A 27,573-nucleotide genomic window follows, 5' to 3' on the forward strand; every position below is an offset into this window, starting at 1 on the left:
GAGAATTACTCATCCAAGTCAAGACGTGTTTGTTGACACTGTCCTCGTCAGCGCAGGGGTGTAAGGATGAAGAAGTCCTTTAACTTAAAGAGCCTAGAGTGGGAGGGATAAGATAAATACACAGATATCTCCTCTAAAGGGAAAATAAGAAATGTTACCAAAAAAATGACATCCCACGAGGGTTCCAAAGAAGGAAAGAGGCTCTAGTGGGGAGGAAGCAAAGAACTTAATGAAGAAAGTTTAGGAAGAATCTGAAATGGGCCTGAGGACCAGCCAACTGCAAACGTTAAGGAACATAAAATTGCAATTTTTGTAGTTGAAGACCTCAGAAGTTCTATAATGAAGTCCTACTCAAACAATACGGTTGACAGTGTTACCTACCATGTTTGGATGACACTCAGCTTGCCCAGGGAGCATTTTTACCTCACGGAGAATAAGACAGACACAGAATGAAAATTCTTTTCTCCTTATGCAGCAGGTGCTCTGTGTCAATTCTAAGTCTCTAACCACTTAATTATTCTAAAGACTAAAACCCGAGTGAATACTTTCGCAAACTAGGAACGCACGACATCCAATGGTGAAGAGCTGCCCATCCCATTTTTTGACAACCAAATGAACTCCTCTTTATATTTCAAGCAAACCCTAATAACCGCTATCCTTTATTCACAATTCTACTTTTAGAAGCAGCAAAAAAGAACCTTCCCCTACCTGCCAGCCCTTCAACCACATGGAAACAACAATCTCATTTACTATGTTCCTCTCTTCTCCATGCTAAAAATACCCAATCCTGGGAATTCCCTGGTGATCCAGTGGTTAGGACTCTGCTCTTTCACTGCTGATGGCCCGGGATCAATCCCTGGTTGGGGAACTAAGACTCCCACAAGCCTTGCAGCACGGCCAGAAAAATAAAATAAAATAAAAAATTGAAATGCCCAGTCCTTTCCAGACTAGCCTTTGCAGGACAAACCCCAATTACTGTCTTCTTCAATGCCTCTCTTAAATCCCAAGAAAAAGGTCACAAATCAAATTCCTACTGAGAATCAGGAATACACATCTAAGCTCAAACCCAACATTTGTTCCACGATAGTGACATAATGAGCATTTGGTCAGGTAAGGCACATCATGAAAGATACATCCCCTACATACCAAGCATTTGCATTCTAAAGAAAGCAAGGCAGGGCTTCCCTGGTGGTGCAGTGGTTGAGAGTCCGCCTGCCCATGCAGGGGACGCGGGTTCGTGCCCCGGTCCGGGAAGATCCCACATGCCGCGGAGCGGCTGGGCCCGTGAGCCGTGGCCGCTGAGCCTGCGCTCCGCCACGGGAGAGGCCACAACAGTGAGAGACCCGCGTACCGCAAAAAAAAAAAAAAAGAAAACAAGGCAGACATTCATAGAAAAAGGTTATCTTTTAACTTCTAATAAGGGAGACTCTGCAAAACTATTCTGGTTAAAATCTTTACGGTTTTCATTAAGGAGTTAGGTGTCTGGGGCAGAATGCTAAATGTCTCCCCTGGCATCTATTTTTGCCCTTTTCACTAGTCATTTAGAAGTTTAGCTGAGCTGTGGCTGCTCACTGGGAACATTTCCCAGCCTCTCCTGCTGCTAGGTGAGGCCACGTGACTTACATGTTGCCATTAAAATGAGAGGGAGTGATGCGAGCAACGTCAGCATTGCTTGCTTGAAAGACAGGATTGTCCTCCGGGTCCTCTCTTCCCTCTTCCTGCTGGCTGCAGAGTGGCAGCAAATAGATGGCCAGAGGTGAAAGCCCCGGATGACCTCATGGGCGGAGCCCACCAACCCAGACTGGACTATTGCATGAGAGAGAAAAAATATTTCCATATTGCTGGAGCCACTGTATTTTCAAGTCTCTTTATACCCTAAATAACACAAGTATCTGATAATCAGGTTTAGGAGTGCTTTAGAAACCTGAGGGCACAAATAAAAGGGAATCCTGAGCGATCCAAAGCAACTCAAGTGACTGCCCTCACAGGAAAGAGAAGTGAGGGCTGAACATGACTCCATCCTGCAAGAGGGGAGATCAGGCAGACTCCATGTACTCGGAGTGTGGTCATGTGCCCATTACAGGGTGGTGACCCCTCTACTCACAGAGCCATGTGGAACACAGGAAGTACTTCCTGATACAAACAAAATGCAGGCAAGGTAGAGTGAGAAGAGAACTCCAAACCTACCTGGGCGCCAAGGAGTCAGGCTGATGTCTCTAAGTCAGAGCAAGTTCTGCTACTTGGCCTCTCTTTAAGAAGCGGCCGAGAGGGACTTCCCTGGTGGTCCAGTGGTTAAGAATCCGCCTTCCAATGCAGGGCACACTGGTTTGGTCCCTGGTCGGGGAACTAAGATCCCATGTACTGCAGGCAACTAAGCCCTCATGCTGCAACTACTGAGCCCACGCACCACAACAAAAGACCCAGTGTGCCACAACGAAGATCCCATGTGCCACAACTAAGACCCGAAGCAGCCAAAAAGAAAAAATACAAATTAAAAAAAAAAAGAAGCTGCCTAGTGTCAGGTTTATATGCCGTGTACATAATAGGGGATGGATTAAAAGATTTTTTCTTTATGTTTTGATCCAAATCATATCTCTTTGAAGGTTAGGCAGATAGTACAAAACTCTCGATTAGCTCGTCTTTGTTTTAAAACAGAGTTTGGTTAAATAAAAAGAATGCACAGGAAGCATGACTATAGGATGATTTCTGAAGACACTATAAAACCACAACACAAAGCTCCACAAAGCCCTCGTGGCAGCCACTCAGTTTCAGACACTGTGCATCTGAACTGCCTCACACATAAGCCAGCTTTGCAAATCCATGTGTATAAAAGTAACAGCAGTCATGACGTTTTCTAAATGTCCTTTTTTAAAGACATCAGTCACCATTTCTTCAGTACCCTTGCCCTAACTTCTTTACCAAACAACCGCAAGTAAAACAGCCTCTCTACTCTGAAATTTTCCTTCTCACTTTTGTAAAATGTTTATTTCTTTTATTTATATGAACTGAGTCAGCTATTATTATTGTTTAATATTATTAAATATCATTAAATAGCTGTCTCTGGGCACATTCACAAATGGATCCGGTCATGCTCTTATCTCTGGGCACATTCACAAATGGATCCGGTCATGCTCTTATCTACAGAGTGTCTTTCAAATACAAAGGCAGCATTGGGTGTTTGGGCTCGTTTGGTGAACTGGAGCCATGTTTTCTCCTGCTCTGGAGGGCCCGCCAGTCCTCGATAGCCTTGCCCTTCACAGGACGTCACAGCCACAGTTCAGGATACCTGTCGTGCCTTGCAGACCCAGGCCTGGCATGTTCCGGGTCCGCTGTATAGGCCGTGAAGCAGACTGATTCCTGCAGAGTTGGGGAAGCAACCTGGGCCAGGGCCCTTCCAAAGGGACAGGTTTTCCCTGCGGAGAAACCTGGACACACTCTGGCAACCAAACATGGCGGATGGGAAATGGGAGCAGGCAGCATGGAATTCTCTTCTTCTATGAATCATCCCAGCATCCTTCTGCATGAAGGGTTTCACCATTATTTTATAGAGTTTAAATGAGGGAAAGGAAGGGGCGGGGTGGGGTTTGGCAAGAGAAGAAACCAGAAGGCCTCCCAAACCCCAGAGCTTAGATTGCTGCTTTTCCCTTTCCTGTAAAAAAATTCCCAGAAAATCCTGATAAGGAAAACCATCCTTTGCTGGCCAGAAAAAAAAAAAAAATTGGCTACTGACCAAGAGAGGAAATTTTGATGGAAAGTGAAAATGATGGTAGAAGTGAAACAGAAAAGTAAAAAAGTTTAAGGCCTAGTTCTCTGAATACACACTCCTTCAATCCCCATCTTTGATCCCAACACTAAGGATGGAAGGATTATAATTGCGAACTTGAACTTTTCAAAGTATCTTAGAAGATTAGAAGTCAATGGGCTTTGGAACCTCCTGCTCACTGCATTGGTCCTATCTTATCATAACCTTCCTGGGTACATCTTATCCATTAAGTCTATACTTTCAAAGAGCACGGGCTTCTCAGGGTAATGTCCACTCAACAGGACTGGGGCCAAATAGGTTAGTCTCAGCAGAGATCTGCTCTGGGCTTGGTATCCTGAAAGGAGTCCAGTGTAGTAATAGGTCTGAGAAACTGGCCTGACTGGGTAGTTGGAACAGGATGGGGAAGAAAGGAGCTGGTGAGAACCAGCCCACCACAGGGGCCCAAGGGAGAGGCAAGAGTAGGGCATGGACCACAGCAGCAGGTGATGACCAAGGATCTTGGATCCACTAGTAGGGCTTCCCAGTAGGTGAAGAAGGCAGAACTCAGGGAATCTGGGATGGACTGGGGTTCACAGGCAGCAAGTGAGGTCAGGAGAGGCCACTCAGCAGGTTATAACAACAGGAACTCAGAGTCATGGGCCAACCACAGCAGAAGGTGAGTTATAACAAGTGAGGAAAATACACAGGGGGGGCCTGGTGCGTAGGAGTGAGGCAGGAAATACCTTGAATTGAATTCCAGAGCAGGCAGCTGCTTCTGCTTGAACACCTTTCACTCAGTCAGGAGCGGGCTTAGGAGCCTCCAGGAAAGGAGGAACTGGCAGTCAAAGTCTGAGAACCAGACTTGGTTGCAGAGGAAAGCAGACCTAGGGTCAGAGATGGGAACCAGCACACAGAGAGAGGGGGCAGCTTTAGCAGGGCCAGCCATTGCCCAAGAATCACTCAAAGAACCTTGACAAAGAACCTCTTATTCTGGGCAGTCTGAATGTATTTAGTCATGTCCCCACTGCTGGACAGAAACTTCTGGGTTTTAGCAGCCAGAAGTAGGGGTTGACCTCAGCCAAAGGAGGGAAGGATCAACTCGTCATCTAGTAGGAATCTGTGACATCTCTGTCTGAAGGGTCAGCTCCGTCCTCCAACCAGGTTCAGGGTCCTTCTGGGGACAGTGTATCTCTTGGGAGCCCCACCAGCTCAGCTCCAGGGTCAGGCTCCTCAGGGAGTAGCCCACCCCTCTTTGGCATGGGCGTCTCCATCCTCCAGGCACTGGGGAACCTGACAGATTCTAATGTGGCCTTCTGAACGTGGTCATTGCTTCACGGTCATTGTCAGCTGACCCTGAATCTCACCCGGCACTGCCATTACCTCCCTTGCTCTCCAGTTTCTAGGGGTGTTCTAGCAGTTGGGCTGAACTGGAAGAAGAAAAATATGAAGAATTCGCACTTTTTGCTGCTCTGCACATCACTGCCCATTATGGCACACACTGAGTAGCAATACCTTAAAATTTGTATCTTATCCTCTCTCTGCCCACATTTGGTTATCACCCTTGATGCTGAACACATACAAGCAGAGGAGGGTGGATCTGCCACTGGGTCCAACACCCAAGGTTCACGTCCACATGGTCAAACCATAAACACAGACACCTGCATGGTGGTAGGGAGACAGCTCCTCAGACTGTCTGCAGGTAAATATTTCACTCTTCCAAACCTGCCACCAGTGATTAGGACAATGATGATGAATGTGGCATTGGGTAAGGAAAGACGGGGAGGGAGAGGAGAGAGAACAGGAGTACAGATCTAACAGATTTTCCTTCTCCAAATGTTTATGATTAGAGCCCCCAGAGAGGCCATCAAGGCTTTAAATACTCAGAGGCTGCAATGGCTATTTTTAACAGAACGATACCAATTTTGAGTTGCAGTTCTAAGGGCAGTGGAATGTTTCTGAGTGGCTCTGCTGGCTACAGGACATTTTTACTCAGAGAACCATCACTGCAGAGAGGGCAGGAAAAATTAGTATTAAATGTTTAATGGTATTGCTTGCATATGAGTTTCAGGTTCAGTCGAGGATAAAGTCATTTTTACTTGCTTGAGCCTGCTTTATAATATGTCAAGGCGATTTATATAATCAGCACGTTCATTCTATTCATGCCCTTTTGACTGAGTGTGTAACCTAATTTTATCCTAGAAAGGGATCATAGAAATGAATTGTTTCCGGTCTTGCTTTTATACCGGGGATAGCTTGATGTAAGCGTGGCTGGTGGGTCCCGTGGAGGTGTGGACCTCTATACACTGTCAGCACAATGCAGATCTTTACACTCTGGTTCTCACTCCACCTTCCTCACCAGGAGGAAGGGACCTTGGAGGGTGATGGGGCTGATGGATGGTCGTAGGGGGGGAAAGAGGGTCCAGGGGAGAGATCACTGCAAAGGCTCAGAGGCCAGAAAGTCAGGGGGGGGATCGTCAGCTAGTCCATCTGGAATGGGTTTAGAGCAGCTGTGGCAGGTGTGTCCGGGTTAAAGGCAAGTTGGGGGCAGGTAGTGGAGGAGCCCAGAAATCAAGCTGAGACCTTGGATTGTACGCTAAAGAAGCCAGGAAAGTATAGCTTGGTCTGTGTTTTGAAGATCATAGTGTTGATCTGGAAGGGCCAGTAGAGGAAAGATGGGAAGCGGGGAGACAATTTGCAAGGCCACTGCCATAATCCGGAGCCTGCATCAGGAGAAAGGTAGGAGCAGAGGAAAGTAGAGGATGGACATAAAAGGCTTCATAGAGAACAGAACCAATGGGACTTAGGAACAACTGCCCTAGATCTACTCTTCCCTTTGCTCCAACAGCCGTGCCACCAGGGACATCTTAGAGCTCTCTTTACATCCAGCCCCACTCCAGATTGTGGCATGACGGTAGCGTAACAAACATGGTATGTCCTGCCGTTGACTTTTTTCATTTCAGGAAGTAATACATGCTCAATAGAGAATATTTAGGAAACACAAAAATGTAGATAGAAACCAAAAACCCCAGCCACCTTGTTCACAAAATATTAAGAGTACTCAATATTTTGGCATATTTATTTTTACTGTATTTTCCAGGCATTGAGATTTGTTACTGTTTTTAACTTGATTTAAATACTGTGTATATACGTATGTATTCTATTTTTCATTTACTTATGGCATTTTCCATATTATATGGAAAGTATGTTTATAAACACCATTTTTATTGACTAGGTAACATTTCCTGAAGCGATAAACACCATAATTTACTATTCTCCTCCAGTTGGGCATTTAAGTTACTTCCATCTTTTCAGTATTATAAAAATTACCATAATGAACATCTCTGTGTGTAAAGTTAGATTATATATAAGATTGATATGGTGGGATAGATGAATAGAAATGGAATTACTGGATCAAAGGGCATAAGTGTTTTTGAAGCTCTTGACATATATTTCAAAATTACTTTCTAGAAAGCTTCAACCAATTTGTACTCATTCTAGAAAAGTATGAAAATGCCTCTCATTTTGCCATCCCTGGGTTAACACTGGAAATTATATATACTTTTTTTAAAAAACAATTTGATAAGTGAAGGTGGTAGCTTAGTATTTCAATCTACCTATTTGGCTGTTTAATCTATTGATCAGGGACTTCCCTGGTGGCACAGTGGTTAAGAATCCGCCTGCCAATGCAGGCGACACGGGTTTGAGCCCTGGTCTGGGAAGGTCCCACGTCTGGTGGAGCAACTAAGCCCGTGCGCCACAAGCCCGTGTGCTACAACGAGCCTGCGCTCTAGAGCTTGCAAGCCACAACTACTGAGCCCACATGCCACAACTACTAGTTCCCCCACCAGGGATGGAATCCGTGCCGCCTGCAGTGGTAGGGTGGCGTCTTAACCACTGGACCACCAGGGAAGTCCCTCCTTGCTTTTTAAGAGAGTAAGCTGAATGAGGCAGGGTGGGTTTGGTGAGAGTAACGGCACATTCTGGGTTCAGTGGTGTGTGAGCGCTTCTGGATAGAGACATGGGGGTAAATGGAGGCTAACAGAGGTGCTCCTAGGAAGCCAACACCCCCTTCTTCCCAAATCTTGGCAAGAGCATCACATTTTACCTTTGGAAAAGCACAGGGAACCCACTCCTCACTCCCAGTCCCCATTTTCTCAGGCTGTTCAACAATCCAGTCTATTAACATTTCTTAAAAGGACCCTGGGACTTCCCTGGTGGCGCAGTGGTTAAGAACCCGCCTGCCAATGCAGGAGACACAGGTTCCATCCCTGGTCCGGGAAGATCCCACGTGCCGCAGAGCAACTAAGCCCGTGCGCCACAACTACTGAGCCTGCGCTCTAGAGCCCGCGAGCCACAGCTCCTGAGCCCCCGTGCCACAACTACTGAAGCCCATGCACCTAGAGCCTGCGTTCCGAAACAAGAGAAGCCATCACAATGAGAAGCTCACGCACCACAACAAAGAGTAGCCCCTGCTCGCAGCAACTAGAGAAAGCCCGTGCACAGCAACGAAGACCCAGTGTAGCCAAAAATAAATAAATAAAAGGACCCTACGTTTTGCCCTGAAAATATATAATTTCTGCAGATCTCTCTCCACCCTCCCATACTACTTACCCATATCGATGACGACCCACATCACGGATGAGCCTCTCAGAGAGGTAGGCGCCAATGCGATCGAGCTTTTCTGGAGCTGACAGGGCGTAGAAGGTCAGCTTCTCCATGTTGGTCTTCACCAGGCCATCCTGTAAAAGACAGATCATCCTCACTGTGGCCATGCGATGGCTAGAAGACTTCAAGTCTAAAGGTAAATGGTCATTCAACTTAATCAACACTTACCAGAGTGCCTGTAATGTACGCGACACACACATGTGGGTTTTGGGGATCTAGAGATGATTAAAACATAGACCCTGCTCTCCAGGAACTCCCAACTTCACCCAAAGTGTGCTAGCTATAAGCAAAAATAGTCAGTGATATAAATGTACATATGTGTGTGCATGTGTACACTATATGTATTTACATATGTATATGTGTATGTACATGGAGGTATATATGTGTGTGTGTATATGTGTGTATATGAATGGATGACAAGTCTTCAATGAAAGCAATGCAGAATTAAAACGTATTGGATATCCAACATCGAGAAGTGAACAGGAAGAAGGCAGCTCTGCAGCTTTCAGGGAATTGTCCAGAGGATGTTGGAAGTGTGACCCTCCACTGCCTATCAGGAAGAGGTCATTGATTTCCAGAGAAGATGTCAAGTACATCAGACCCTTTCCAAAACCACATAACCCATAATGAAGCCTGACTGTAGAGTGGCAGCTTGGAAACCAAGAAGCCAGGTGTCCCCTGTGCCAACTTGACACCTGGCAGATACCAGAGGGAGCGTGGAGAGGACATGAGCTCCAGAGCCAAAACCCAAGAAGGGAAATGCTCACACCTGACAACAGCGAAATAGTAGCATTCTGAGTTAGCGGCTCAAGGAACTATCACCCAGAGAGACATGAGTGGAGAGAACGCTCAGCAGTGGCCAGAAGCACTGAGCACCCGAGACACACTTCCAGAGCCCTCTGCGGATGCTGCCCGCAGAGCGGCCCAAAGCTCCTCGCTCTTCAGGCTCCCAGCTGCCTCTGGTCACCGATGGGGCTGTGGCCGAGGTTTTGGTGTGTCTGAGTGAGCCCCGGGGCCTGCCCTCCCTCGGAGCAGCCCCCAGGGCCCTGGATGGGGTAAGGGGGTGAGAGGCATGCTGGCGGCAGGAGACGAGACCCACCTCGGGATCCTCAGGGAAGATGCTGTCCACCAGCCTTTTGTACCTGGGGCGCAGGGCACCACAGCAGCCACATACACCTGCAACGGCAACGAGAAACACCGGGGAGCTAAGCCTCCCGGTCAGGCCGAGGGGACCGGGTTGGGCCGTTCGTGAGAAACCAGACCCAGGCTGGGAACAGAAGGGTCCCTCCCTCAGAGCGCCAGGGCCTCGGTCCTTCTCACTGCTTCCCCAGCCCCAGCCCCACTCCAAGACGTCTGCCTTTTCCGCTGGGTGTCTTTGCTTGGAAATCTGGCATAGGTGCCAGCAGACCAGCACCTGTTCAGGAAGCCAGGCCATAGAACACACACGTGTGAACACGTGTGTACACACACGCACGCGCACACCCACACCCACTCTCACACTCTCCCCCGCACCCTCCCACTCCCACTCCCACGCACACTCACTAACACACACTCACATACTTCCCACACACCCACTCACTGTCACACACTCACGCTGCCCCCCCACACCCCCTCACACACACCCACACACTCCCACACTCCCACACCCCCTCACACACACCCACACTCCCACACACACTCCCACACACCCACACTCCCACACCCCCCTCACACACACCCACACTCCCACACCCCCTCACACACACCCACACTCCCACACACACTCCCACACACCCACACTCCCACACCCCCCTCACACACACCCACACTCCCACACCCCCTCACACACACCCACACTCCCACACACACTCCCACACACACCCACACTCCCACACCCCCCTCACACACACCCACACTCCCACACCCCCCTCACACACACCCACACTCCCACACCCCCCTCACACACACCCACACTCCCACACACACTCCCACACACACCCACACTCCCACACCCCCCTCACACACACCCACACTCCCACACACACTCCCACACACACTCCCACACACACCCACACTCCCACACACACTCCCACACACACCCACACTCCCACACCCCCCTCACACACACCCACACTCCCACACACACTCCCACACACACCCACACTCCCACACCCCCCTCACACACACCCACACTCCCACACACACTCCCACACACACCCACACTCCCACACCCCCCTCACACACACCCACACTCCCACACACACTCCCACACACACCCACACTCCCACACACACCCACACTCCCACACCCCCCTCACACACACCCACACTCCCACACCCCCCTCACACACACCCACACTCCCACACACACTCCCACACACACCCACACTCCCACACACACTCCCACACACACCCACACTCCCACACCCCCCTCACACACACCCACACTCCCACACCCCCCTCACACACACCCACACTCCCACACACACTCCCACACACACCCACACTCCCACACACACTCCCACACACACCCACACTCCCACACCCCCCTCACACACACCCACACTCCCACACACACTCCCACACACACCCACACTCCCACACCCCCCTCACACACACCCACACTCCCACACACACTCCCACACACACCCACACTCCCACACACACCCACACTCCCACACCCCCCTCACACACACCCACACTCCCACACCCCCCTCACACACACTGTCACACACCCAGACCCACTCACTGTCACACGCACACATACTCCCCACACACACCCAAACTCCCACACACACTCACTCCCCACACACCCACACTGTCACACACACTCACACACTCCCCCCACACCCACACACACCCCCACACTCACACACTCCCCCCCACACCCCCCCACACTCTCACAGACACTCCCCCACACACCCACTCACACTCACCCTCTCTCTCTCTCTCTCTCTCACACACACACACACACACACACACACACACTCTTGCTCTCTCTCTCTCTGGGAGAAGACTATACAACGGTCTCCTGCAGCCCAAGACTCTTCCCCAGTGTCCTGGAAGACGGACACAGCTTGGAAGAGCGGCTGCGGCACCTACCCGGCCCCCTCGCTTGATCCCCACTTCTTTTCTACTCTGGTCCTCAATCTCCTTTACCACCCTCTCTCCTGGGGCCATTTCCATTATAGAATGTTATGTGAAACTATGATAAATTAACACTACATTAATTATTAACATTTGAAAATGCATCTTTAATGCAGCGTGACTGCGGTGTGTGAAAGCCTTGGTGTTTGAGAGTTGGAGGGCTTCGAGGGGCCACCCAGTCGGTGGTTCTCACCACGAGCCCTCCCCCACCCCAGGAGGTTCTCACCCGTCTGGGGCAAAATGAAAGAAAAACTAAGAATCATGTACCACGTTTTCAGAAAGCTGAAGACTGACATGCGCTCCTTCTTTGTATTTTGGTGCTGTGAAATGACAGCATTAGGAAATCAGTGATAATAAAACAAACCTGGGGAAAATAAAAAGTTGATGAGTCTAGGTCCCACCGTAAAAAACCTTCAGTTGGAACCACTGATCTCCTCCCTTCCTCCAGACGCAGACGCCTCCCCTGGCTCATCCCAGCCGCACCCTCCCTGCACTGGGGAGGGGAGAGGACGGCAGGGAAGGGCCTGGGAAAGTCCCCCCCCAAAAGAAAAAATAATTGCCTCCTCATTCTACCAATTAACGCTTAAATCTGTTTGTACAAATGCTTTACTTGAAATGCAAATGTGCCCTGGAAGGATCAAGCCTATGGGTCATTCAGAAAAGAATGAATTACTTTAGTGGGAATTACTTAAATCACACAAAGAGCCACAAAGAGCTTTACAGCGGCGGGCACGGCGGCTCTCTGGGACCAGGATGGGGAGGGCATGAGGGCGGCACCACCAGGAGGAGAAAGGAACCGGGATCTGGGCTCCAGGGGAGACTCGGTTGTTAGGGGATGGGCGTGTCCTTGGAGAAGCCAAGGGGCACCCTGAGGACAGGATATCAGATTTGCGATATCCAGGGACTACTGTGCCCTCAGCCTCCCACCCACCCCGGGCACAGGGAGGATTGTGGACCTAGTCCTCGGCTGCAAACCGGACTCTGGGTTCGGTCTCTCTGGGCTGGGCTGCTACTGGCGTCTCCCCATCTCCTCCCTGCCTCTGCCTGGGAGAAGGTGTCCAGGCTCCAGCTGGCTGGCATCCAGGGCTATTTCTTGTGACAGGACAGCTCCCTGGGGCCCCTGGCCTCAAGGCCCAGGATTTAAACCTGCCCTCCTGCCCTCTCTCTGCCCACTGCGGCTGTCGGCACGCTCCTTCCCAGGATGCCCAGTGGCACGTACCCTACACGCTCCCTAAAACAGGAACACCGGCCCTTTGCATTTTAAGGGAGTGAGAACTAGAGAAAATGAGAAATTACGGCCCCCAAACCCCACTGTCAGTCCCTTCTTCAAACCTTTCTGAAGGGCCCGTGAGCTGGGACCTGCCCTGGACAGAGGACAAGCTCAGGGTTGTTAGAAACCCCAACTGGTCGAGAAAGCACAAGCCCATTTTGGGTACTCAGGGTAGAAACCGCTGTGCAGGGGCTCCCCATCCCAGAACAGAGGCCACGACGCAGGGCCTCCGTGAGAACCCATCGCATTCGAGGCCCGGGCGTTCTCCTGCCTGTGGGGAGAGGTGAGAAGGCCAGAGAACAAGAGATGGGAGCAGGTGCCCCTATCAGCAGAGCTGCACTGCTTTCGGGTGCTTCCTGACCTACACCCTGGCGGTTCCTTCTAGTCTGTTCTTTCTTTCCAACCTCCTCAGACCCTTGGAGGGCAGGGGCTGGGGAGGCAGAGTGGGCAGCAACATGGGTTTCAAACCAAATCCTGGCACTGCTGCTTCCTAGCTGTGTGGTGTTGGGCAGGTAATGACATTCTGTGTGTGCGGTGTCCTGGGCTTAGCACACGGGGCTGCTGTGAGGCCACAGCGAGTTTACGCAGCAAAGCACTCAGAACAGGGCCGGCCTGCTAACACCCAGTGCAGGTCCCCGCCAGCTGCTCTCCCCTCTGCATTCCCCAGCCCAGGGCAGCTGAGCCCTTCCTGAACTGCTAGCTGGTCGGTGCTGGCTGGTACATCTTAGCGTGGCTTCCCCACTGATCACTTACTCAGCTATGGTGAGCAAGGTCAAGGGGCAGCTGAAGGCCTAAGAAGGAAGAATCCCAGAACGTTCCCAGAAGATCAAACTTCACTAGCCTGTGGGTCTGAAATGATAATCTGACCTCAACCTCCAGTCACTGCCTGGTCACCTTCTCAAAGCCAGCATCCCTGAACTTTCCTGCCTCAGCGTCAGCTCCACAAGCGCACACAACAGACTAGAGTCAAATGCTGTCGAGAGATAAAGCAAGAGGCTCACTGGGGAGCACCCATAGGACTGTACGTTGGAGGGTCGCCAGGAGAGTAGTTACAGTGGGTAACTAACAAGCATTCATCAGAAAAAGGGTCTGTGGACAAATAAATCTATGAAACCTTGCACACCAAATCCCCCATTTCAGATTTGCAGGCAAATAAGCTTATTACAGCCTCTGAAGAGTCATAAGGTAAAGAAATCTATTTAAATTTGTTCAAATCAACATCTCCCCATTTTTCACTGTTACAAAGAGCAGCATGATGAATACTTTTAATCGTCTTTTTTCAAGGCATGTGTATTGGCTACTGTGTGGGAACAGAAAGGTATATGCTACTATAAATGGAGCACATTGGAAACTGCTAATCTTAGAGTTTAAAGAGTCCTGGGTTCAAGTCCTGGTTCTGCCATTTGATCTTTGAGACTCAGTTTCCTCATCAATATAATAAGAGGAGGGCTTCCCTGGTGGCGCAGTGGTTGAGAGTCCGCCTGCCGATGCGGGGGACACAGGTTCGTGCCCCAGTCCGGGAGGATCCCACATGCCGCGGAGCGGCTGGGCCCGTGAGCCATGGCCGCTGAGCCTGCGCGTCCGGAGCCTGTGCTCCGCAACGGGAGAGGCCACAACAGTGAGAGGCCCGCGTACTGCAAAAAAAAAAAAAAAAAAAAAAAAAAAAAAAATATATATATATATATATATATATATATATAAAATAAGGGGAGATTTTCCCTAAGGTACAATTCTATGATTGGAGTCCGAGACCATTTGCAATAGACTCTGGAAAGGGAGAAATCACCTTGAGCTCTGCTGGTTGTGGGAAGGCTTCCCAGGAGAGGAAGGACAAGAAGACGTGGGGCAGGATTCACAGAGGTGAAAAGGACAGTGGGTACCTTATTCTTTATGTGCCAGACACAGTGCTAAAATACTTTACAAGCATCAACTCACTTAACCCTTACAATAACTCCATGGGGTAGGTATTGTTTTATCCCCATTTTACAGATGTGGAAGCTGAGGCACCAAAAGGTTAAGTTACCTGCCTAGAGCCACACAGCTAATCAGTGGCAGGATTTGAACCCCAAAATCTACCTCTAGGGGCTACGATGTTCTTAAGTACTACACCAGGGAAGGGATGCATTAGCTAGGGAACTAGGGAAGGCTTACACAGAAAGGGAAAGACCACTAGGGCAGTGCATTTTGAGGGAAACCACAATATGTCAACCCCAAATATGCCTCTTTGACATAAAAATTGTCTTGAGCTGAAGGCAATTAACTGGCAGCAAAAGGCAGGAAAGGCTCCCCCTTTTCTGCCTCAAGAGCGGAAATAAATGCTCCTTTTACTGGAGACAGACTTTAAGAAGTCAGCAGAGGAATCTGCAAACAAACCTTGTTAAGCTAACCCTTATCTTCCTAGTTCTTTCCTCACCATTCACTACCCATAGCCCCAACCCCTTTGTCTGGTCAGTTCTTCACAAATGTATTATTTCTTTGTCTAAAAGGTATAAAATCTTCCTGCTCTGGTTACTTCTTTGGGTCTTCACTCTCTTGTGAAGGCTCCCAGGCACATGTAAAAATTCAATCAAATTTATATGCTTTTCTCCTGTTAATCTGTCTTTGTCAGTTTAATTTTCAGACCCAGCCAGGGACCCTCAGAGGGTCAAAGAAAACTTTTTCCTCCTCTATAATTTCAAACTGTAAAGTGCACACTCATCATTTGGGGATCTTATTAAAATGCAGATTCTGCTTCAGCAGAGCAGGGGTGGGGCCTGAGACTCTGCATTCCCACCAGACTCCAGGTGATGCTGGTGGCCGTGGCCCAGGGACCACACTTTGAGTCTGCAAGCCACCAGAGCACAGTGGCTAAGAATTTGGGCTCTGGAGTCAGACAGGCTTAGGTTGACATCCCAGCTCTTCCAATTTCTTATTGTTTGATCTTGAATAAGTTACTTAACCTAAACCCAAGTTTCCTCATATGAAAGATGAAAATGATAATGGTTCCTTCTCAGAGGGCTGTGGTGAGGATTAAATAATAACATCTCCCTGGCTCCTTTTTCCTTTCTAACTCCCTTGAAGGAAAGATACAGAGGACCAGGCGGGGGCCAGACTGAGTACAGCCTTAAACAACAGGCTGAAGAGTTTAGGCTTTGCCTACATTAACCGAGAGCTCTGGGAGCCTCGTGAGCAGTGGGTGACATCGAAGATCAGTCCAGAGGTGGCATGCAAGATGGGATTGGACAGGGAGATTTAAGGCAGAGATGTGTGAGCGAATCGCCCCAGGTCAGGGGCAAATACCTGAACTGAGTGATGTTATCAAGATGGGAGAGTAAGGGGCAGAATCAGCAAGACTTGAGGAGCTCTAAAAGGAGGAACAGGAGGAAAGTACAAAAGAGGACTGTGGGCTTTTCGGTCCCGCGACCAGACACCACAACCCCCTTGACTGAAATGGAGAAGAGACAGGTAGCTGGGGCTGGGGGGAGTGGGGACATCTAGGTGGGATCATCCAGGTAGTTGTGAGGAGGGCTCAGACTCATGGGAGAGACCAGGGCTGGAGCTCTGAGGGTCACTGGCCCTCATTGCCCACTGGTGTGTGAGAGAGGACCCGACTGCTCAGGGGAAAGGGGCAGTAGGAGCGGAGCCCCAGAGGATGGCTGCCTTGTCCACTTCCTCTTTCTTTCTGTCTTCCCCACCCACTACTTTTCTGTAAAGCCTTTCACCTTTCTTTGCCTCCTTTCTCTGCCCATCCCCTAAGGCCCTCCAAGCTAAGGCATTTGGGGACTTCATGCTGTTCACACTGATCCTGAAACAGGAGGGAAGGGGGCAGGGCACAACCCCTGAAAGAATGACATAGCCCGAGGACATGACATAAACGGATTAGAACCAAAGGAGTCCAAGTTGACTTCCACTAGACCTTGAGCCTCAGTATATGCTCACTGTAACACATCAGAAGCTAAATGACACACCCACAGGCGCCATGACAGTCCTAAGGCGACAATAAGGATCAAAAAGTGGGCGGTGGCCCAATTCCTGGAAGTCCCCGCCCCCTCCCCAAAATAGCTGGAATACTCCTCCCACTCATTAGCCTATGAAATTACCCACCCCTCTAAAAACTGACAACCCCATACCCTGGCGCCTTTCTCGCCTTCTGAGATGGCCCACGCTCTGTCTGTGGAGTGCGTTTCTCTCTAAATAAATCCACTTCTTACCTATCACTTTGTCTCTCACTGAATTCTTTCTGCAATGAGACATCAAGAACCTGAGCTTCATTAAGTCCTGAAACCAGGTGTGTGATCTCAGTTGGAAGACTGTGGGTTTTGGCCGGGTTTGAGATCAAGCCGCGTGGGTTCAAATCCCAATCTGAGGTGCACGGTTTCCATCCCAAAAACATGCCCTTATTGGCACACCCCCCACCCCTGCTAAAATTCAAAGTCCCCCGTCTGATTATCTAATTCACGAGAGGCTAGTAGCTGATCAATAGTCTTTCAGAGGGTATATGCATTAAGGCTTAAAGGCTGAAAAAAATAATCTCTAATAGTTGAACCTTGGAGACATTTGGGTGAGGAGGGTGTTTTATATGAGGAAACCAGTATACAAGTGTCTACAAACTGTTCTGATATGTTGAGCTCTGGAGTTTGTTTGCTTGTGTTTTAACCCTTTCACACCCAGTTTTAAGGAAAATAAGGTAGGGAAGCAAAATTAATAGGCTTGTTTGGGGGGGTGGGGAAAGTACAGAAAAAGTTAACAGTTTTTTGTTTGCTTTTAAGCAATCACAGTAACTTTCAAAAGAGAATGGGGCAGACAACTATGAAGCCATATAGGTGACCACGTCCTGATTAAAGGAAAGAAACACAAGAAAGGATCATTGGGGAAAATAACCTAAAGCTATTTACCATCTTATCTGCTCTACTTTAAAAAGGAACCGATCATATGACTAAAGAGATTTTTTGGAATCTCAGCCAGAAGTCAGAAAAGCTCCACACTTCCTGCGTAGGTAATCAAAGCAGCAAATAAAGGTCTCCTCTCGATATGAGGACATATGTATATATATAACTGATTCACTTTGTTATAAAGCAGAAACTAACACACCATTGTAAAGCAATTATACTCCAATAAAGGTATAAAAAAAACAAACAAAAAAAAAACCAAAACAAAATAAAACAAAAAAAAAGGTCTCCTCTCTGATAAGGCAAAGAGCCAGAGGGCTTGGTCAGGAGCCCACTGCCTCTGGGTGCCAAAGCAGTTCAGGAAGTGACAGAAACCCACAGGCACCCCTAGAAAGCTTCCAACCAGAAAAAGGTGAATTCCAAGTAGCCACAAACAGGCCAGGGGGGAAAAAAAAACAAAGAATAGAAGACATTTAAAAAGAAATTGAAAACAGTTCTTTGTTACGAGAAATTAAGTAATATATTTTCATGTATTTCTTTAGTCTTGCTTCTAATGGTATTTATTCTTAATGTTTGTACATAGAAGTATATGGAGTTCAACTCGCCATTTGCCTGTAAGAGAACCTATTAAATTATGAGTCATTTTATTTCTAAGAGAGAAGCACTCTCTACCAGGGCCCTCTCTCACTCTCTGGGGATCATGTCTGGCATATCCAAGCACAGATGCCAGAAGTAAATTTAATAAGGATCCTCTTCTGTCACTAGGACTTGTCTTACCTAATATTTTTATACTTATTTTAAGAAAAAGAGGGAAATGTGATATGGTCAATTTCACTAGTATGTATGTAGCTGCTCTGGTTACTAAAAGGTCATATCAGCGGGATTAACAGAGTGTCCAATGACACTCAGTGGCTTCCTCCAACTTCAAAACCCTAAGCATGGTTAGACCTGCACCAGTGGCCCATCCTGCCATCTCCCGATAATTCATCTGCCCCAGCCTTAGGGGCCTCCTTGTTCCATCCTGCCTCAGGGCCCTTGCACTTAATATTCCCCATCTGGAATGTTCCTCTCTGTATCCTCCAGGCTCCCATGCTCATTTCTCTAAAGCGTCTGCCCAAATGTCACCTAACTGTGGAGAACTTCCCTGACCATCATTCTCCTTTAATTTTCTATCCCTGATCTATTCCTCTTCGTAGCACTTTTTACCAACTGACATACTTTGTATGTGTCCACACTCTGTCTCCCCCACTCAAAGGTAAGTTCCTGGAGAGCAGAAGCCCGGCCTGTTTGTCCCTGCCTATCCCGGAGCCTGAACAGGGTCTAACCTGTGGCGAGGAGGAGGGAGAAATAGTCATACCCATCTGTTGAATGAAGAAAGAGTGTGTGATTGGGAGGAAAGCGATCGTGAATTTCAAAGTCGGTAAGAGGCTGACAGGCATTTAGCAAAAGGTCTCTGGGTGCTTGCAGGACATTCTCCTAGGAGGACTCGGGGAACGTTTCTATTGGAGAACCGTTGGCTCCAGTTCCTGAATCCTGCCCGGGATTCTGGGGTTGCTGCCACCTGTGGCTAGGAGCCAGGCTCACTGGGGCCAATCCCCCTCCAGGTGTGTGTGGGGGAGGGGGACTTTGGGCAGTGGGTAGCCTGGAATCAGGGCTCCTTCTGCCCTGCCCCTCCCTCCCTCTGACCCCCTGCCTGCTGGCCCCCAACCCCCTAAGCCCCGTTTGCTGTCTCCTGGCTTGGCCTGTGGCTAGTCCTGCATCTCCGAGGAGGGGCCAGAGGTGATCCTCTGTGGTTCTGGTGCGCGGCCAGGATAAGAAGCGCTGGCCCAGCTCTTTGCCTGGCAGCATGTGATGGCAGATCTCACAACTGCTGGCAGCCTCCGCGGACTCTGGACCGCTCACTCGGCAGCAACCCTGTCTTCACACCTCCTGCACGCTGCAGCCCTGTTTCTCCTTTGCTCTGCTTGCCTGATCCTAGTTTCTCGACTGATCTGTCCGCTTGATCGGAGCTACCCACAACCTGGGGCGACTGGAGGTCTGTAACAAGCAAAAACTCTCAAACACTAAACACATCATGCTTTTCAACATCTAGGCCACTTCCCCCAAATTCCCTATTTCTAACCCAGCATCACCTGCCAGGCCCCCTGAGATATAATATTAGTTCCTTTAGATTCCTTCCTCTCCTTATCACGGATCCAGCCTCTGTCATGCTGATCTTTAATAACTAAAAAATCCACGGTTTACCACCTCCTCTGTGCAAAGCACTAGGCCAAGCAACTTTATACATATTTTGTATGTATAATACTCAAAACAAAACACTAAGGTTTGTACTATTATTTTATAAAGAAGCAGGATCAGAGAGGTCAGATGCCCTGCCCAAAGTCACACAGCATGTGCCTTTCTTCAGTGAGGCTCCCCTAATTCTCCCATCACTTTCCCCAAAATACAGCCTCAACAATTTCTCAGGTTCATCTTGTGCTCTCCTTTGCCACAGCTACCATACTAGGACCCCTCTCTTACACCTGGTATCCAGTCTTGTAAATGCCACTCGGCCAGTCTCCTTGCTTCAATTCATTCTCTAGGTAGTTTTGAAGCAAATTTTTGCTTGATTTAGTTTGCTTCACAGCTAAGCCGTTTGTCTGGCTCGCCATTACACTACACGTCAACCCTTCCACTTGGCATTCAACAAAGGATGCCCTGTAAAAGTGGGGGTCGTTCCGTCTTCATGTCCTTCCTCCTGGCACAGCTCTTGTCCAGCAGCCAGAAGCCACATCAGAGTCCAGCTGTGAGAAGGGCTGGGTGGTCTGAGGAGCAGACTGGGGGAGCCATTCAGCCACGGAGAGCCCCACAGCTGCAGAGGAAAGGATGTTCAGGTGACAGGGACAGGGCAAAAACTGGAGACGGTAAAGGAGCAGGAAAGTCAGAGTCACGGTCCTGGGGGTCTTGAAGTCATCACACTGCGGGGGACGGGGGGCGCTGGCAGACCCCAGCACGTGCTGAGTCCTCATTAGAAGACATCCAACTCTAGGCATTACTTGCCCTCTGCCAGCTAACTTCTGTTAGCTGGTACAAGGTACCCCTTGTACCAAATTATCTTACCCAATCTTCTACCACTGCTTGCTCAGGCTGTTATTTCAGTGAATGGCATGTTCTACCCCCCCAGATAAACTGTAAATTCCTCGGGTCTCATTTTCTTCTAACCTCAGTACAGTATTTGGAGCCCAGCAGGACTCGAGGAAAACTGTCATGACATGTGATGCCTTTGATCAGCGTGAGGTCCAGGGAAGTCACCTCCTCTCCTAGACCTTGGTTTCCTTTTTATAAACATCAATGCCATTATTCCCATTCACCAAGAAAAATGCCTTTTTGCTTAAAATAGTTCATATTTATTTTCTCAGCTTTACAATCCCCTTGTAAAGGCAAGGGCTGGACTTGCTCGTCCCTACCAAAGCAAACTGAATTCTTTTTAAACAATTTACAATAAAATTTAACCCAAGGCTAATGGCACTGACACTCCTTTCAAATGAATTGGAGGAAACAGAACAAAGTTCAGAGAGAAAGGGGCGTTAGGTTCAAGTACCTCCCGTGAGGACCAGGTCTTGTGTCCAGCTGATGTGAACTGAACTTCAGCACTTTGTACGGTACTCGCTGGTGGGGTGGGGAAGAGGAAAAAGTTTAAATATATAGGTTCTGCCATCAAAGAACTTACTCTCTAGCTGGGGACATAAGACCCACCCACATTTAAAGTTGATGATGTGTCGCAATGAGACTAAGAAGTCCATAAAACTGAAGAAATCTCTGGGAGTTTGATGAGTCCAGGAAGGCTTCCTGGAAGAGGCAAGACCTGAGCTGGATCTCTATGGGTGGAAAGAGCAGGTAAGAACTGATGGACCCATGAAAGGAAAAGTCAACAGGACTTCAAAGGGAAAAATTTTAAGAAAACCATAAAGGTTCCCTTTTCTCTTTTTCCTTATTTCTGATTTTAAAAGGAATACATGCTTATATGTATACGAGTGTAAAATAGGAAAAAATAAAAATGAATGTAAGCATCACTTATAATCGCACAATTTGTGATTATTAACCTTATAATGTATTTCTTCTGGTTTTTGTTTCTGTGTTTATACATATTTTGAAAATATGCACATAAAATTGGGATCATACAGTAAAGCATTAAAACCTATGTTCTTCTTATATTGTGAGCATCTACTGTCTCACTAAATATTTTTCAGATCCTCATTTTAATGGCTACTTACTATTCCATCTTTTGACAAGACCCTGATTTATTTAATCATTTCCCATTGCTGTTTCCAATTTTTCATTATTCTGAATGATGCAGTGATTTGCCCTTGATAATTAAAGCCAGGAATCGTACAGGCAGAGCCTGGTCTGGTTTTATTGGTGATAAGGAAACCAAATGGCGCCATGTGGCTGTGGGGACAGTAGTGCGGTGGAGGGGACATCTGTAGGGCCAGGACCCATCTCTCATTGTCCAGGGAAGATTCGGGATCGAAAGACCAAGAGGAGGTGCTGACACAAATGTGTTTGGGGAACGAGGCAGAGTCCGAGTTTCCAGACAGATTTTATTGGAAGTGGAATTAAACAGTAGCTGAATTCTCCGTGGGGAGATAGTTTGGACCAGACTGTGTCTGAATTCACAGACAACCAGTAGCTGTCAGTAGCCTGACCTTTTGGAACTCCCTCACTTCCAATACACTCACTGCTTTCCGGCCAATCTTGGCTAATCTGATTGCCACCTTAATTGAGGGTGGGGATTGAAAAACATTTAATGTCAATGCTTTAATGTCAATGTCAATGATTTTTAATGTCAATGATTTTTAATGTCAATGATTTAATGTCAATGCTTCTATTCTTTCCTAACTGTAAGCTGCCCTGGGCTTGGGTATCACACTTCCAGCGAGTAATAGGTAAAAATAAACAGAATGTTTTTCCATTTCTTGTCTCTTGGAAATACTAACAGCAGGAAAAATGTATCCCAACTATTTTCAGGAACCAGACAGCCTGACTTCCAACCTCAGTTCCAGCTCTCACAGCTGTTCAAACTTAGGCAAGGTTTCAAGGTCTCTGCGACTCGGGCTACTCATCTGCAAAATGGGAACAACAGAACCTACTTCATAGGGCTGTGGTGAAGACTTGATAAGTTAACACAAGTGAGTTCTTAGAACTGTGCCTGGCATCTAATAAGCACTCAAAAAATATTAGCTGTTATCATCATCGATATTACTATGGTAACTGTTATTAAAATCTCTTCCCTAACTTAGGAGAGAGAAGGCAAGATAGAATAAAATGGAATTTCAGAGCAAGAATGGCCCTTAAAGCCTTTTGGTTTCATTTTATACTTGGAGTGTGAAGCATAAACAGCTGTTAAGAAATCTAAATCCAAATCCAGGTAGACACACATCCCCTCTGGAATGCCCAAGGACAAATCTCTGAGTAGAAACACAACTGAGCAGGGGTCATCCTGACCAGCGGCAGCAGCTACCGTGTTTTCAGTTGGTCTGTGCCAGGCAGCACCCTAAGTGATTCACCTGCATTCATTCATTTACTCTTTACAAAAGTCTATGAGGTTGATACAAGGATTCTTGTTTTACAGATGGCACCAAACAAAGGCTCTTATCCAGCTTGTTGACTTGTAAATTAAAGCACTGAGGTCTCAGTCCTCAAATACCATGTATTGTGGATAGGTAAAAATAGAAACGAAAATGTATTCAACAGGAATGTGGACCATGTAATCAGCAGCATTCTAATTAAATGTCACACATACACAGAGCAGGATTGCTGAGAGATGGAATTGGAACATGTCAGAGGAGACTAATTTTGAACATTATTTATAAAAGGATTCCATTCAGTTGTGAGAAAAAGAGGGCTTTCCATGTAGCAAGAGGGTAGAAAAAAAACACTGACATTTCCTGAGTGCCTATTTGACCATGTGCCTAACTTAAGCACTACAGTTTTTAAAAAAATCCCATGAGGTATTATCACTCTACAGGGGAGAAAACCAGAGCTCAGAGAGGTTAGTTAAGTTGCCCAAGAGCGCTCAGGGTGCAGGGAACAGGGCCAGGAACAGAACAAGGAAGGCCCTCTGACTTCAGAGCAATAGTATGTATGACGATTTGAAGCAAGAGTAATTATGGTAGGCAGGGATATGAAGAAAATGTGCTCAAGTAGAAAAAGATAATTTCTAAGATGGATTATTTTTAAAAAGTCATGTATAACTGATGATGAAATCTGGACCAGCTCTGTGAATTGTACCATTGTCAGTTTCCTGGTATTGATACCGAACTATTGTTGTACAAGATGGTAACATTGGGGCTTCCCTCATGGTGCAGTGGTTAAGAATCCGCCTGCCAATGCAGGGGACAAGGGTTCAATCCCTGGTCCAGGAAGATCTCACATGCCATGGAACAACTAAGCCCATGTGTCACAACTACTGAGCCTGTGCTCTAGAGCCTGTGAGCCACAACTACTGAAGCCCACGTGCCTAGAGCCCGTGTTCCACAACAAGGGAAGCCACAACAATGAGAAGCCCACGCGCAGCAACGAGGACCCAATGTGGCCAAAAATAAATAAATTTTTTAAAAAAGATGTTAACGTTAGAGGAGGCTGGGTGGAGCATACAGGGGCCCCACTCTGCACGTTTCTTTGCAATTACCTATGAATCTATACTTCAAAATAAGAAGTTTTTTAAAAGGTGGCATATAACAATGAGTGGAGGTGGTAACTGGCAGAAGAACTCGACAGAGAACTCTGATCTACTCATGGGGGCACAAGAACCAGTGTCATGCCAGAGCCTCTCCCACAGCCTCAATTGTGGGAGAAATAAGGTTTGCCAACACACATATTGAATACCTATTATGGGCCTCAGTTGTACCCAGGGCTTCCTGGGGATATGAAGCATTAACAAGACATAGGTCTGGCTTTCGGGGCTCTTACAGTCTAGCTGCAGAGAAAAGGCACAATCGCTTAATAAAATATAAGCCGGCCTAGGTGTACTGATGTTTCTTAAGGAAAGTTTCATGTGTTATAGCGACTCAAAGGAGAGTGCATGGGCTTCCCTGGTGGCGCAGTGGTTGAGAGTCCGCCTGCCGATACAGGGGACACGGGTTTGTGCCCCGGTCCTGGAAGATCCCACATGCCGCGGAGCGGCTGGGCCCGTGAGCCATGGCCGCTGAGCCTGCGCGTCCGGAGCCTGTGCTCCGCAACGGGAGAGGCCACGACAGTGAGACGCCCGCGTACTGCAAAAAAAAAAAAAAAAAAAAAAAGGAGAGTTCATAGTGCATGCTGCTTAGGCTGGTTGGTTAAGGAAGACTTCTTGGGGGCGGTAGGATTTAGGTAGAGCCTTAAAGGATGTGTAGGGGAGGGGGAGGGACAGTCCAGGCAAGAGAAACTGTTAAGTAAAAGATTATATGTAGACATGGCTTCAGAGCCTAAGCTTGCCTGGGAGCTAGCTCCTTGCCATCCAGCTGTCAGCGTAGAATGGGCATTCAAAAAAATTGTTGAATAACTTAAATAATATTCACAGAAAACAATTTTAAAAGATTCATCCTCAGTATTGTTACTCCAAATAGGAATTGTATCACATAGATACAGTTTTGTGTTTTATAGCATAGAAAGAACATGCTTTGGAATTAAGCAAAACTGGGACTATGAGCTGTGTGACCTCAGGTCATCCAAGCCCTCTGTTGGTTTCCTCATCTGTGGGAGATGAGTAAGGCACCTAGCATGAGCTGGTACACAGTCGGTGCTCCATAAATGTGAACTCTCTGGTCCCTTCACCCTATTTCATAAGCATTTTTCCTGTTGCTGAATTGTTGTCATAATTACCATTGTTAATGTGGCTTAAAATTCTAGGGAGAAGATCTATAATCATTTACTGAACTGTTTCCATATTATTTGACATTTATCTTGTTTATACTTTGATGCTTTAAAAATAATGTTGGGACTTCCCTGGTGGTCCAGTGGGTAAGACTCCGTGCTCCCAATGCAGGGGGCCCCGGGGTTCAACCCCTGGTCGGGGAACTAGATCCCGTATACATGCCACAACTAAGTGTGCATGCTGCAACTAAAAGATCCCACATGCAACTAAAGATCCCACACGCCTCAACTAAGACCCAGCACAGCCTAAATAAATAAATAGATAAATATTGGAAAAACAGTAATGTTGAAATGAGTGTGTATACATTACAGCTTTTTTCACTTTCTGGATTATTTCCTTAGGATAGATTTCCAGAAATTGAGTCAAGAGGTATGAATATTTTTAAGACTCAAGAATGTGAACTGCCTCTTCAGGGACAGGAAATGGCCAAGGGTAGATGGAGAGGAGGTTCCAAACAGAAGGCTCTCAAGTCCTTAGGACACAAGAAGCTCTGACTGCCCAGTAAGGACTCCAGACTTTATCTTGTAGGTGAGAGAGAGTTATTTAAGGGTTTGTTGAAAAGGAGGTATAAGAGGATGAAACTAGTGTATTCTAGGAAGACCAAGCAAGAGTAATCTGGCCATTGGAATATGTTCCCAAGACATAGGGAAATACGGGTGGTGGGAAAAGAAAGAGAAAGGAAGAGCCAGACGGGCCCAATCTGAATGAGAACAGCGCACAGCTGTGAATGACAGCACAGAGAGGGGACGGGAGTCCAGAGCTTAGAATTAGTGACAGAAATGGCGATGCCTCACCCTCAATGGTGGCTCCCTGCCCACATTGGTCCTGGAAATGGGATCAGAAACTCTTCCTGCCACTGTGGAATGACAGTATGAATAACATCACATCACCACAGTGACTCGCGAGGTTTGGGACCAGCCATGAGAAAGAAGGTAGATTGGGGCCAGAGTCTGAAGACTGCCCAGTAAAATCAATACACCAAAAGCCGATTACAAATCTGGAGGGCAAACAACAGAGAGAAGCCTTCCAGAATCAGCATTCTGTTTTTCAGATGTCTACTAACCATAAGCCCAGCATACACTGCCACCACGACGTCTGTCAACAAAGGAACGCAGTGAAACTTAGCCAGCTGGCTGAAATGTATTTGAATAAATAATTTAAGTGCAAACCTCACTGGCATACTTTTGAAGACTAGGTGACAGCATGGAAAATTTCCTAGGATGGAGTGTTTAATAAGAAAGGTATATATGTGCTAAACTATATCCGCAGTATGGCCCAAGCTATGAAAATTATGATTAAATTAGGACAAGAGATGTGGAGAAAAGAAAACAGCTTGACCTGTTGGTGTATCAAACCACAGTGAATTTTCTCCTTTGTTTTCATTTCCACGAATGCTGTATGGATATTTGCAATTCCCCCTGCCCTGATCTTGTCTGTAAGCCTGGTGAGCAGGGCCTGTTCCCTCTGAGCCTCTGCTCCACTCTCCTGTGCTCACCTGCACTCCTCTCTGTCCCCAGCTCTTTGTTGGACAGGGGCCCATTCCCACTCCTGGCTGTGGTGGGACATTTCTAACTGAAAGGGTGTTACGGGCTGTTTACCACTTTCTTCCTCTGTACTTCATCCCAGCTCAGCCATCACTAACTCCTCCAGGGTTGAATTTTAAATCACCACTGGGAAAAAAACTTGGTGTGGAATCTTTAATAATTTTTATTTCAGGGCTTCCCTGGTGGCGCAGTGGTTGAGAGTCCGCCTGCCGATGCAGGGGACACGGGTTTGTGCCCCGGTCCGGGAAGATCCCACATGCCGCGGAGCGGCTGGGCCCGTGAGCCATGGCCGCTGAGCCTGCGCATCTGGAGCCTGTGCTCCGCAACGGGAGAGGACACAGCAGTGAGAGGCCCGCGTACCGCAAAAAAAAATTTTATTTCAGCATGCTTTGAAATTGGGGGGGTGGGGGGAGTATTGCATGAGCTACACTGTGACCACCAGAAGCAGGCAACGGTTTCTCTTCT

At 47.7% G+C, this 27,573-nt stretch overlaps 1 protein-coding gene across 1 annotated transcript in view; it reads right to left on the reverse strand.

Moving 5' to 3' along the window:
- EFR3B (EFR3 homolog B) overlaps positions 1-27,573 on the reverse strand; it is an 85,592-nt gene that overhangs the window by 37,733 nt on the left and 20,286 nt on the right. The window contains exons 2-3 of the mRNA XM_060168645.1: positions 9,507-9,583; positions 8,354-8,481 (exon numbers count right to left, since the gene is read on the reverse strand). Coding sequence (XP_060024628.1) covers positions 8,354-8,481; positions 9,507-9,583 — 205 coding nt within the window. The remainder of the gene's footprint in view (positions 1-8,353; positions 8,482-9,506; positions 9,584-27,573) is intronic.

The sequence above is a fragment of the Lagenorhynchus albirostris genome, chromosome 13 (assembly GCF_949774975.1).
Source record: "Lagenorhynchus albirostris chromosome 13, mLagAlb1.1, whole genome shotgun sequence".
Taxonomy (NCBI): domain Eukaryota; kingdom Metazoa; phylum Chordata; class Mammalia; order Artiodactyla; family Delphinidae; genus Lagenorhynchus; species Lagenorhynchus albirostris.